Here is a 12946-nt window from a genome sequence, read left to right on the forward strand (position 1 = left end):
CAAAACAATTTTCTTAGTACAGATCAAAATGGAATTTCTTATGTCTTCCTTTTCTACATAGACACAGTAACAGTCTGATGTCTCTTTCTTTTCCCTACAACCCATTCTGCCTTTTGAGCCAAGGCTTCTGGTCCCCAACAGTGGGTCCCCAGGTGACAGAAGCTACTAGCAGGGGCATCCCTAAGAACAACAACACAATATGAATCCCCTAAAGATACTCAGTACGAAGAGTTGCTCAGAATCAACTGAATTAATTGCTCTCAAACAAAGACAGGAGTGGTTACAGAAGCTCAGTCCCCCTGCAGCTGCCTGCCAAAGTAAAGCATTTTTGAGGTGAGTTTATGACCATGCTGGTCATAAATTTAACCTAATACCTGCATTAAGTTATGGCTTATGACCCTGCTGAAAATAAAAGTAACAATAATAGTTTCTCAAAACCTGGAACTAATTCCAGGAAGACTTACCTGTTTCATTGAGCAGGTGAGCTGATCTTTCTAGACTAGACCACCCTTCATTGTCATATCCAAACCTGAAAGGCCAGATGGCAGCAGAGACCTCTTTGGTTGGTGCCTGAGGAATTGTTTTAATGGTAGTTTAGGATGACTGTGAACAATGGCAGTTTCAGTGACCCACTTTTCTCCACTCCTCTCTACCAAAATTCTTATTTCAGCAAAGGAATTTCCGTAGACATTTTCCCACATTTAATCCATGAAAATAAGGAGATATTTGCTATATGGCATTCTCAAATTAGTCTTCTGTGAACTTCTAGCTTAAGTTTGGAAGTTAGGAGGGATGTTTGAAAAGTGAGTTTTGTAATAAGCACTGCTTATAATAGTAAAAAGTTAGAAACAGCCTGGCTGTCCATCAACAGGAAAATGAATAAACAAATGGTGCTATGTGGAATGGAACATTACACAGCCCTAATAAATGAATTAGGGCTACATAGGTCCACAAGGAGGAATCTCAGAAAGATGATTTTAAATTTAAAAAAAGTATGTTGCAAAATAGATACATCAGATGTCATATAGAAAAAAATATTGTCTAGGGATCTATCATATATGGTAACAATAAAAAGGAATACATGAAAGTGCTTTAAAAAATCACAATACTCAGGATAGTGTTTACTCTTGCATGGGAAATAAATCACACAGAGGGATACAGAGGGGCCTTCAACATATTGAAGAAGTGGTCAGCCTATTTTAACCTAGTTATGAATGATATAACACCCTTGCTGTACTGGAAAGGTCAAGGCCCAGGAGCACAGCCCCCTTTACGAGGTCCTCTCTTAGGACGTGAGCGAGTCAGATAATGCACTGCCCAACCCTAAGTATCCATCTCAAATGATTACCTACTAGGGTAGTGGGGGACTCAGGGAGGGAGGTGGCAATGGTTAATGGGTCAAAAAAAATCAGAAGAATAAGACCTACTATTTGATAGTACAATAAGGTGACTATAGTCAATAATAACTTAATTGTATATTTTTAAATAAAGAATGTAATTGAATTGTTTGTAACCCAAGGGACAAATGCTTGAGGGGATGGATATCCCATTCTCCAAAATGTGTTTATTTCACATTGCGTGCCTTTATCAAAACATCCCATGCACCCTAAAAATATATACACCTACTATGTACTGACAAAAAAATTTAAATAATTTTTAAAATGGCAAAAACAGAAAAAAATCTAATGACTACCTGGTAAAGAAAGGAGAACCATCAACAGAGATTTCAAGAGACATATTATATTTATCATGCTATCCTTTTTCTTACAACTATTCATCTGTAATTAATTCTAGATGTCATCACTCCAAAACATGTTATTCCTTCATTCTTCTCAGGAAATGCCACCTCCCTTCATCCAGTTGCTCAAACCAAAAACATGGAAGTCTCCTTGATTCCTTCCTTCTCCTCACCCAACAACATCTACCCTCTCAGCCAATCCTATCGGTTCTACTTTCAAAATATATTCTAAGTCTATCCATTTATCTCCAACTCTACTTCCATTACACCAGCAAAGATCACCATCATCTCTCTATGAGACAGCTGAAGAAGCCTCAGAACTTATCTCCTTGCATCTATTCTCATCCCCTTATAATCCATTTTTCACAGAGCAGCCAAATTGACATATATCATTTTTCTTCACTCTCCTGCTTGAGGCACTACAGTGGCTTCCATTGCAAGTAAAATAAAATCAGCATGAGAATGTAAATTAGTACAATCACAATGGAAAACAGTTTAGAGATTCCTTAAAGAACTAAAAGGAGAACTACCATTTGATCCAGCAATCCCACTACTGGGGATCTACCCAAAAGGAAAAAAGTCATTATGTTAAGAAGACACTTGGACACACATGTGTACAGCAGCACAATTCACAATTGCAAAGATATGGAACCAACTTAAGTGCCCATCGACCAATGACTCGATAAAGAAAATGTAGTATATATGTACACCATGGAATACTACTCAGCCATGAAAAGGAACAAAATAATGTCTTTTGCAGCAACTTGGATGGGGTTGAATGCCGTTATTCTAAGTGAAGTAACTCGCGAATGGAAAACCAAATATCGTATGTTCTTACTTATAAGTGGGAGCTAAGCTATAAGGATGCAAAGGCATGAGTTATACAATGAACTTTGGGGACTTGGAGGGATGGGTGAGAGGGGGTAAAGGATAAAAGACTACATCTTGGGGATGGCAGGAAAATGGCAAATAGGAGGCAAAACTAACTTGCAGCTCCCACTTCAACAGAGAGAGCAGCATATGGAGACCCACACCATGAACTTTTGCTCCAAGAACTACCACAGGAACATGCCAAGAAAGCCAAGAGAATCCACAGACCCTTTGAAGGAAGTGGATTGTTGCTGCAGGGTCCATAGGACAGCCAAGGAACTATGAATTGGCTTGCTTTCTCAGCTGGGAGGCTTGTAGCCTGGGGCAAGTTCCTAGCCCTGCTCACCGGCTGCCTGGGCATAAACTCAGTGCTGTTGTGGGGGCACGGTTGGAGTGAGAACAGCCTTTCGTGCTGTGGGTTGCATGAGAGCTGGGTGAGGCCTGTGGCTGCCGGCTTCCTCCCACTTCCCTGGCAACCTGTGTGAGATAGCAGAGGCAGCGATAATTCTCCTGGAAACATAACTCCATTGGCCTAGGATGCACACACCCATCTCCCACAGCGGCTACAGCCAGCCCAGCCCAATGAGCGTCTGAGCTCAGACACACCTAACCCTGCCCCCACCTGATGGTCTTTCTCTACTGGCCCTGCCTGGTAGCTGAAGAAAAAGGACATAATTTTGGGGGAGTTCCATGGCCCCACCCACCACCTGATCCTGCCTATACTACCACAGCTGATGTGCTCTTGAAAGTGCCACACCCTGGCTGGAGGCCAACAAAACCAGCACACTTAACAAAAATACAACCAAGGACCCTCTCAGAGTATGCTTCACTCCTCTGCTACCTCGACTGGAGCAAGTGCTGGTATCCACGGCCAAGAGATTTGAAGATGGATCACATCATAGGACTCTTTGCAGATATTCCCAAGTACCAGCCCAGAGCCCAGTAGCTCTGCTGGGTAGCTAGATCCAGAAGAGAAATAATCACTGCAGTTCAGCTCTCAGAAAGTCCCATCACTGGGGAAAAGGGGAGAGCACCACATCAGGGGAGCACCCTGTGGGACAAAAGAATCTGAAGAGCAGCCCTTGAGTCCCAGATCTTCCCTCTGACATAGTCTACGCAAATGAGAAGGAACCAGAAACACAATTCTATTAATATGACAAAACAAGGATCTTTAACACCCCCAAAAGATCACACTAGCTCACCAGCAATGGATCCAAACCAAGATGAAATCACTGAATTGCCAGAAAAAGAATTCAGAAGGTTGACTATTAAGCCAATCAAGGAGGCACCAGAAAAAGGTAAAGTCAGACTTAAAGAAATCAAAAAAAATGATACAGGATATGAATGGAAAAATCTCCAGTGAAATAGGTAGGATAAATAAAAAACAATCACAACTTCTAGAAATGGACATGCTTAGAGAAGGGGAAAATGCACTGGAAAATCTCAGCAATAGAATTGAACAAATAGAAGAAAAAACTTCAAAGGTTGAAGACAAGGCTTTCGAATTAACCCAATCTGACAAAGACAAAGGAAAAAAATTTAAAAGATAAACAAAGCCTCCAAGAAGTTCAGGATTATGTTAAATGACCAAACCTATGAATAATTAGTATCCCCAAGGAAGAAGAAAAATCTAAAAGTTTGGAAACAGATTTGAGGGAATAATTGAGGAGAACTTCCCTAGCCTTGCTAGAGATCTAGACAACCAAATACAAGAAGCTCAAAAAACACTTGGGAAATACATTGCAAAAAGATCACTACCTAGGCACATAGTCATCAGGTTATCTAAAATCAAGACAAAAAAAAATCTTAAGAGGTATGAGGCAAAAACATCAGGTAACCTATAAAGAAAAACCTATCAGATTAACAGCAGATTTCTCAGCAAAAACCCTACAAGCTAGAATAGATTAGGGTCCTATCTTTAGCCTCCTTAAACCAAAAAATTATCAGCCAAGAATTTTGTAGCCAGCAAGACTAAGCTTTCATAAATGAAGGAAAGATACAGTCTTTTACAGACAAACAAATGCTAAGAGAATTTGCCACTACCAAGCTGGCACTACAAGAACTGCTAAAAGGAGCTCTAAATCTTGAAACAAATCCTTGAAGTACACCAAAATAGAATCTCCATAAAGCATAAATCTCACAGAACTTAAAAAAACAACAACAAAATGAAAGAAAACCCAAGGTATTCAGGCAACAAATAGCACAATGAATAGAATAGTACCTCACGTCTCAATACTAACATTAGATGTAAATGCCCTAAATGCTCCATTTAAAAGATATAGAATGCAGAACTGGTAAGAATTTACCAACCAAGTACCTGCTGTCTTCAAAAGACTCATCTGACACCTAAGGACTCACCTAAACTTAAGGTAAAGGGGTGGAAAAGATATTCCATGCAAATGGACACCAAAAGTGAGCAGGAGTTGCTATTTTTATATCAGACAAAACAAACTTTAAAACAACAGCAGTTAAAAAAGACAAAGAAGGACATTATATAACGATAAAAGGACTAGTCCAACAGGAAAATATCACAACCCTAAATATATATGCACCTAACACTGGAACTCCCAAATTTATAAAACAATTACTATTAGACCTAAGAAATGAGATAGATAGCAGCACAGTAACAGTGGGGACTTCAGTACTGCACTGACAGCACTAGAGAGGTCATCAAGATAGAAAGTTCAATAAAGAAACACTTAAACAATACCCTAGAACAAATGGACTTAACAGATATTTACAGAACATTCTACCCAACAACTGCAGAATATACATTCTATTCATCAGCACATGCACCATTCTCCAAGATAGACCATATGATAGGCCATAAAACAAGTCTCAACAAATTTAAGAAAATGAAATTCTAGCAAGTACTATCTCTCAGACCACAATGGAATAAAATTAGAAATCAACCGGGTGCAGTGGCTCATGCCTGTAATCCCAGCACTTTTGGAGGCCAAGGCAGGTGGATCACCCGAGGTCAGGAGTTCAAGACCAGCCAGACCAACATGGGGCGAAACCCCATCTCTACTAAAAATACAAAATTTAGCTGGACGTGGTGGTGCATGCCTGTAATCCCAGCTACTTGGGAGGGTGAGGCAGGAGAATCACTTGAACCTGGGAGGTGGAGGTTGCAGTGAGCCGAGACTGTGCCATTGCACTCCAGCCTGGGTGACAAGAGAGAAACTCCATCTCAAAAAAATAAAAATAAAAATTGGAAATCGACTTCAAAAGGAACCTTCAAAACCATGCAAATATATAGAAATTAAATAACCTGCTCTTGAATGATCATTGTGTCCAAATGAAATCAAGATGGAAATTTAAAAATTCTTTGAACTGAATGATAATAGTGACACAACCTATCAAAACCTCTGGGATACAACAAAGGCAGTACTAAGAAGAAAGTTCATAGCATTAAATGCCTATATCAAAAAGTTTGAAACAGCACAAATAGAGAACCTAAGGTCACACCTCAAGGAACTAAAGAAACAAGAACAAACCAAACCCAAACCCAGCACAAGAAATAACAAAAATCAGAGCAGAATTAAATGAGACTGAAACAAGCAAACAAAAATACAAAAGATAAATGAAACAAAAAGCTGGCTCTTTGAAAAGACATATAAAATTGATAGACTATTAGTGAGATAACCCAAGTAAAGAATAAGTTCAATTAGAAACAAAACAGACGATACTACAATGGATACCACAGAAACACAAACGATCATTCAATCCTACCATGAACACTTCTATATACATAAACTAGAAAACCTAGAGGAGATGGATAAATTTCTGGAAATATACAGCCCTCCTACATTAAACCAGGAAAAAATAGAAACTCTGAACAAACCAATGAAAAGTAGCAAGATTGAAATGGCGATTGAAAATTGCTAACAAAAAAAAGTCCAGGAACAGACTGATTCACAGCTGAATTCTATCAGACATTCAAAGAAGAATTGGTACCAATCCTAGTGACACTATTCCAAAAGATAGAGAAAGGGGGGATCCTTTCTAAATCATTCTATGAAGCCAATATCACCCTAATACCAAAACTAGCAAAGGATGTAACAAAAAAGAAAACTACAGACCAATATCTCTGATGAATATAGATGCAAAAATCCTCAACATAATACTAGCAAACTGAATCCACCAGCATATCAAAAAGATAATCCACCATGATCAGGTGGGTTTCATATCAGGGATGCAGGGATGGTTTAACATCAGTAAGTCAATAAATGTGATACACCACATAAACAGAATTTAAAACAAAAATCACATGATCATCTCAATAGACACAGAAAAAGCAGTTGACAATATCCAGCATCCCTTTATGATTAAAACCCTCCGCAAAATCGGCATAGAAAGGTCACACCTTAAGGTAATAAAAGCCATTTATTATAAACCCACGGCCAACATTACACTGAATAGGGAAAAGTTGAAGGCATTCGCCTGAGACCTGGAACAAGACAAGGATGCCCACTTTCACCATAATATTCAACATAGTACTGAAAGTTCTAGCCAGCACATTGAACAAGAGAAAGAAATAAAGGGTATCAAATTGATAAAGAGGAAGTCAAATTGTCACTGTTTGCAGATGGCATAACGGTATACCTGGAAAACCCCAAAGACTCCACCAAAAAGCTCCTAGAACTGGTAAATGAATTCAGCAAAGTTTCAAGATACAAAATTAGTGTACACAAATTAATAGCCCTGCTATACACCAACTGTGATCAGTGATAATCAAATCAAGAATTCAACCCCTTTTACAATAGCTGAAAAAATAAATAAAATAAAATATTTGGGAATATACTTAACCAAGGAGGTGAAAGACCTCTACAAGGAAAATTACAAAACTGCTGAAAGAAATCATAGATGACACAAACAAATGCAAACACATCCATGCTCATGGATGGGTAGAATCAATATTGTGAAAATAACCCTACTGCCAAAAGCAATCTACAAATTCAATGCAATTCCCATTAAAATACCACCATCATTCTTCACAGAACTGGAAAAAAATCCTAAAATTCATATGGAACAAAAAAAGAGTCTGCATAGCCAAAGCAAGACTAAGTAAAAATAATAAATCAAAGGCATTACATTATCCAACTTCAAAATATACTATAAAGCCCTAGTCACAAAAACAGCATGGTACTGGTATAAAAACAGGCATATAGACCAATGGAACAGAGTAGAGAACCCAGAAATAAGCCAAATGATTACAGTCAACTGATCTTTGACATAGCAAACAAAAACATAAAGTGGAAAAGGACATTCTATTCAACAAATAGTGCTAGGATAATTGACAAGCCACATGTAGAGAGATGGATCCTCATCTCTCACCTTATACAAAAATCAACTCAAGATGGATCAAAGACTTAGATCTAACACCTGAAACCATAAAAATTCTAGAATACGACATTGGAAAAACTCTTTTAAAATTGGCTTAGGCAAAGACTTCATGACCAAGAACCCAAAAACAAATGCAACAAAAACAAAGATAAATAGATGGAGCTTAATTAAACTAAAAACTTCTGCACAGCAAAAGAAATAATCAGCAGACTAAACAGACAACTCACAAAGTAGGGGGAAATCTTTGCTATCTACACATCTGACAAAGAACTAATATCCAGAAGCTACAAGGAATTCAAACAAATCAGCAAGAAATAAAATCCCATCAAAAAGTGGGCTAAGGACATGAATAGACAATTCTCAAAAGAAGATACACAAATGGCCAAAAAAATATGGAAATATGCTCAACATCGCTAATGATCAGGGAAATGCCTGATCAAAACCACAATGTGATACCACCTTACTCCTGCAGGAATGGCCATAATCAAAAAATCAAAAACTAATAAATGTTGGCATGGATGTAGTGAAAAGGAACACTTTTACACTGTCTGTGGGAAGGTAAACTAGTACAACCACTATGGAAAACAGTGTGGAGATTCCTTAAAGAACTAAAAATAGGTCTACAATTTGATCCAGCAATCACACTCTTGGGTATCTACCCAGAGGAAAAGAAGTCATTATATGAAAAAGATACTCACACATACATGTTTACAGCAGCACAATTTGACATTTCAAAAATATAGTACCAGCCCAAATGCCCATCAATCAACAAGTGGATAAAGAAAATATGATTTATATATATGTGTGTGTGTGTGTGTGTGTAAATGGAATACTATTCAGCCATAAAAAATGAATAAAATAATGACATTTGCAACAACCTGGATGGAATTGGAGACCATTACTCTAAGCGAAGTGACTCGGGAATGGAAAACCAAATATTATATGTTCTTGCACGTAAGTGGGAGCTAAGCTATGAGGATGCAAAGGTGTAAGAATGATACAATGAACTTTGGAGACTCAGGGTAAAGGGTGGGAGGGAGTGAGGAATAAAAGACTACAAATTGGGTACAGTTAAACTGCTCAGGTGATGAGTGCACCAAAATCTCAGAAATCACCACTAAATAACATATTCACATAACCAAACAGCACCCATTCCCCAAAAACCTATTGAAAAAAACATGATCACAAAAAAAGACTACATATTGGGTACAGTGTACACTGCTTGGGTGACGGGTGCACTAAAATCTCAGAAATCACCTCTAAAGAACTTATCCACATAACCAAAAACCACCTGCCCAAAAACTATTGACAATGGCTAGGTGCGGTGGCTCACGCCTGTAATCCCAGCACTTTGGGAGGTCAAGGCAGGCAGATAACTTGAGGTCAGGAGTTTGAGACCAGCCTGCCCATCATGGTGAAATCCTGTCTCTGCTAAAAATACAAAAATTAGCTGGGCATGGTGGTGTGCGCCTGTAATCCCAGCTGCTCTGGAGGCTGAGGCAAGAGAATCGCTTAAACCCAGAAGGCAGAGGTTGCAGGGACCGAGATCATGCCACTGCACCCCAGCCTGGGTTACAGAGTGAGATTCCATCTAAAACATAAAAAAAAAAACTATTGACATTAAAAATAATACTAATAATAAAATGAAAATAAATAAAAAATAAAAGCAGCACTTCTCACTGTGTTCTACAAGGCCCTGGTATGGCCCTCCCCAGCCTCTCCACGTCATCTTCTACTACTCTTCACCGAGCTTCAGCCATGCCAGTCACCCTGATGTCCCTCAAACACACCAGGTGTGGTTCTCCCTCAGTCCTTTATATGTGTTCCTTCTGCCGACATCCCAGGCCTCACAACTTTTTTCTCAACTTGCAAATTTCATCTCAAATGTCACCTCCTCAGACAGTTTTCTCTAATCCCCCATACCCAGTTACCCTCCATTCTACAATCCTGTTTCCTTCATGGCAGCTTGATCTAAAAGGAGACCATTTCTTTATTTGTTCTCTAAATACTATCATTCTCCCCTACTAGAATGCAAACTCTGGCAGGGCAGGTTCTTGTCCAACTTGTTTATATCTGTATCACTGGCACCATATAAAGAAACATTCGGTAATCATTAGCCAAATGAATGAATGAGCAAATGACCAAAAGAACAGGTATTAAATCCAATTCAAATAACTCCTTCCAAAAAGAATTCCTGGATGACATTAGGTATCCTTTTCTGATGGACATTATGTTGCAATAATAATGACCGACAGTTAAAGGAGCATGTAATGATGGTCTACTATTATCTACTTATTAAGAAATAGTTACTTAGTTCTGAATACCTGGCAAGCACTCTGTAAGTTACTGGAAGTACAAAGACCAAGAAGAGAAACATGGTCTGTGTTCTCAGTGTAGCTTTTTATTCAAAATGAAAAATGTTCCTGCTAGTACAGATTGCTAAAATTCAAAGTCAACCCTCAACAATTTCTATTTTAACCAAAACTGTAACTCTGACTGCATTATGAAACACACTAGATTTTTTATCAGATCAGATAGAAAGCACAACATTCAATTACTTATTCTTATTTCTGCCCACTGTTCTAAAAGAGAAAAGGATATTAAAACATTTAAAACTGCAGATAGCAAGAGAGGAAAGAAAGAGACAAGAAAAGTTTTACTACCTGTCAAGGCATAAGCTACCCATAATGTGCAAAATCAAGAATTATCTGTAAGAGTTTTCCTAAAGAATCTCACATTGCTGTATTCAGCAATATCTACCAAGAAGTACAGAAAATCCAATATAAAATAGTTGCTTATTTCATAGTGACATGGTTTGAATCTGTGTCTCTACCAAATCTCATGTTGAATTTTAACCTCTAGTGTTGGAGTTGCGGCCTGGAGGTGACCAGATCATGGGGGTGGAATTCTCATGAATGGTTTAGCACCATACCCTCAGTACTGTTCTCTAATAAATAAATAAATAAATAAATGATAAAACACCCCGTTTGGTGTTGTTGTAATAGTGAACGAGTGAGTTCTCATGAGATCTGGTTGTTTTAAAGTGAGTAGCACCTGCCAGGCATGGTGGCTTATGCCTGTAATCCCAGCACTTTGGGAGGCAGGTGGATCACAAGGTCAGGAAATCAAGACCATCCTGGCCAACATGGTGAAACCCGTCTCTACTAAAATACAAAAAAAAAAAAATTAGCCGGGCGTGGTGGCACACTGCCTATAGTCCCAGCTACTCAGGAGGCTGAGGCAGAGGAATCGCTTGAACCCGGTAGGCAGAGGTTGCAGTGAGCCGAGATCACACCACTGCACTCCAGCCGGGCAGCAGAGTGAGACCATCAAATAAAAAAAAAAATGTGTAGCACCTACTCCCTCTCTCTCTTGTACCTGCTCCACCACATAAGATAATTAGCTCCCTGTTTGCCTTTCACTGATTGCAAGTTTCCTGAGGCCTCCCCAGAAGTAGAGCAGATACCTCCATGCTTCCTGTACAGCCTGTAGAACCATGGGATAATTAAAATTCTTCTTTATAAATTACCCAGTCTCAAGTATTTCTTTATGGCAGTGCAAGAACAAACTAATACACATAGTTCAGATTGTTAAATCATGAATGGCAGAAATAACTCCATAAAACAAAATCATCAACAATTTGCCTCTAGTGTATGGGCCTATCCTATTCCAAGAACCCAACTTCATAAAATAATCCCACTATCTTATCAGTCTGGCACACAAGGGTTAAGGATATAGGGCCCAGGGCTCTGAAGTCATCAGATCCAGGTTCAATCAGAATGGTAAACTGTACAAATATATGCACATATATATACCATATAAAATTCTATTTCAAGGTTTTTAATTACTTACCACTTTGCCCAGTTTTCTCTCATAGGCTTTATGCCGTAGTCCTAATCCCAACAATCCCACACCAACAAGCAGCCACAGAACTAAACAGAAAAAAGAAATAATTGGGTTTTTTTAAATAAATAAAATAAAATAAATTTGCTGACACTGACCTTCAGTGCCTCAGCTCCAGTGCCATGGCACCCTCCAGGAAGTTCTTCTTGGGGGAACTGGAAGATGAATGGGTGGAAGAAGAGTCTTGGGGAGCTCATTGACACTGAACGTGACCAAGGTGCCAGCCGACGCTGAGGTGGTTTTCTCTCCCCCAACTGCCTATATCGACTTCACCCAGCAGAAGCTAGATCCCAAGATTGCTGTGCCTGTGCAGAACTGCTACAAAGTGACTAATGGGGCCTTTACTGGGGAGATCAGCCCTGGCATAATCAAAGACTGCGGAGGTACGTGGGTAGTCCTGGGGCACTCAGAGAGAAGGCATGTCTTTGGGGAGTCAGATGAACTGATTGAGCAGAAAGTGGCCCATGCTCTGGCAGAGGGACTTGGAGTAATCACCTGCATTGGGAAGAAGCTAGATGCAAGGGAAGCTGGCATCACTGAGAAGGTTGTTTTCGAGCAGGCAAAGGTCATCACAGATAAGGTGAAGGGACTAAGCAGCCCAGAAGCCCAGTAACTGCCCCTCCCCTGCACATGCTTCTGATGGTGTCATCTGCCCTCTTTTGTGGCCTCATCCAAACTGTACCTTCCTTGACTGTTTATATCTTCACCCTGTAATGGTTGAGACCAGGCCAATCCCTTCTCCGCTTACTATAATGGTTGGAACTAAACGTCACCAAGGTGGCTTCTCCTTGGCTGAGAGACGGAAGGGGTGGAATTTGCTCCTGGGTCCCCTAGGCCCCAGTGAAGGCAGGAGATAAACCATCCTCTCCCTTCTTACACCATGAGGCCAAGATCCTCCCATCAGAAGCCAGGAATGCTGCCCTCTTCCATGGTGCCCACTCCTGTGTGTGCTCTGTATGTGAACCACTCACATGGGAGGGAATAAACACATGGCACTAGGGAAAAAAAAACCTAAATTTGTTTTAAAATAACAAGGTTTATAAAATTATTGAATTTATTGGCCAATGATTTTGTGCAAAGGGGAAA

At 39.5% G+C, this 12946-nt stretch overlaps 1 protein-coding gene and 1 pseudogene across 1 annotated transcript in view; one reads left to right on the top strand and one right to left on the bottom strand.

Moving 5' to 3' along the window:
- Nucleotides 1–12946, bottom strand: part of CWH43 (cell wall biogenesis 43 C-terminal homolog) — a 64994-nt gene that overhangs the window by 22239 nt on the left and 29809 nt on the right. The window contains exons 9-10 of the mRNA XM_063603823.1: nucleotides 11810–11889; nucleotides 465–570 (exon numbers count right to left, since the gene is read on the bottom strand). Coding sequence (XP_063459893.1) covers nucleotides 465–570; nucleotides 11810–11889 — 186 coding nt within the window. The remainder of the gene's footprint in view (nucleotides 1–464; nucleotides 571–11809; nucleotides 11890–12946) is intronic.
- On the top strand, nucleotides 10681–12596 carry LOC103785636 (triosephosphate isomerase-like; annotated as a pseudogene).

The sequence above is a fragment of the Pan paniscus genome, chromosome 3 (assembly GCF_029289425.2).
Source record: "Pan paniscus chromosome 3, NHGRI_mPanPan1-v2.0_pri, whole genome shotgun sequence".
Taxonomy (NCBI): domain Eukaryota; kingdom Metazoa; phylum Chordata; class Mammalia; order Primates; family Hominidae; genus Pan; species Pan paniscus.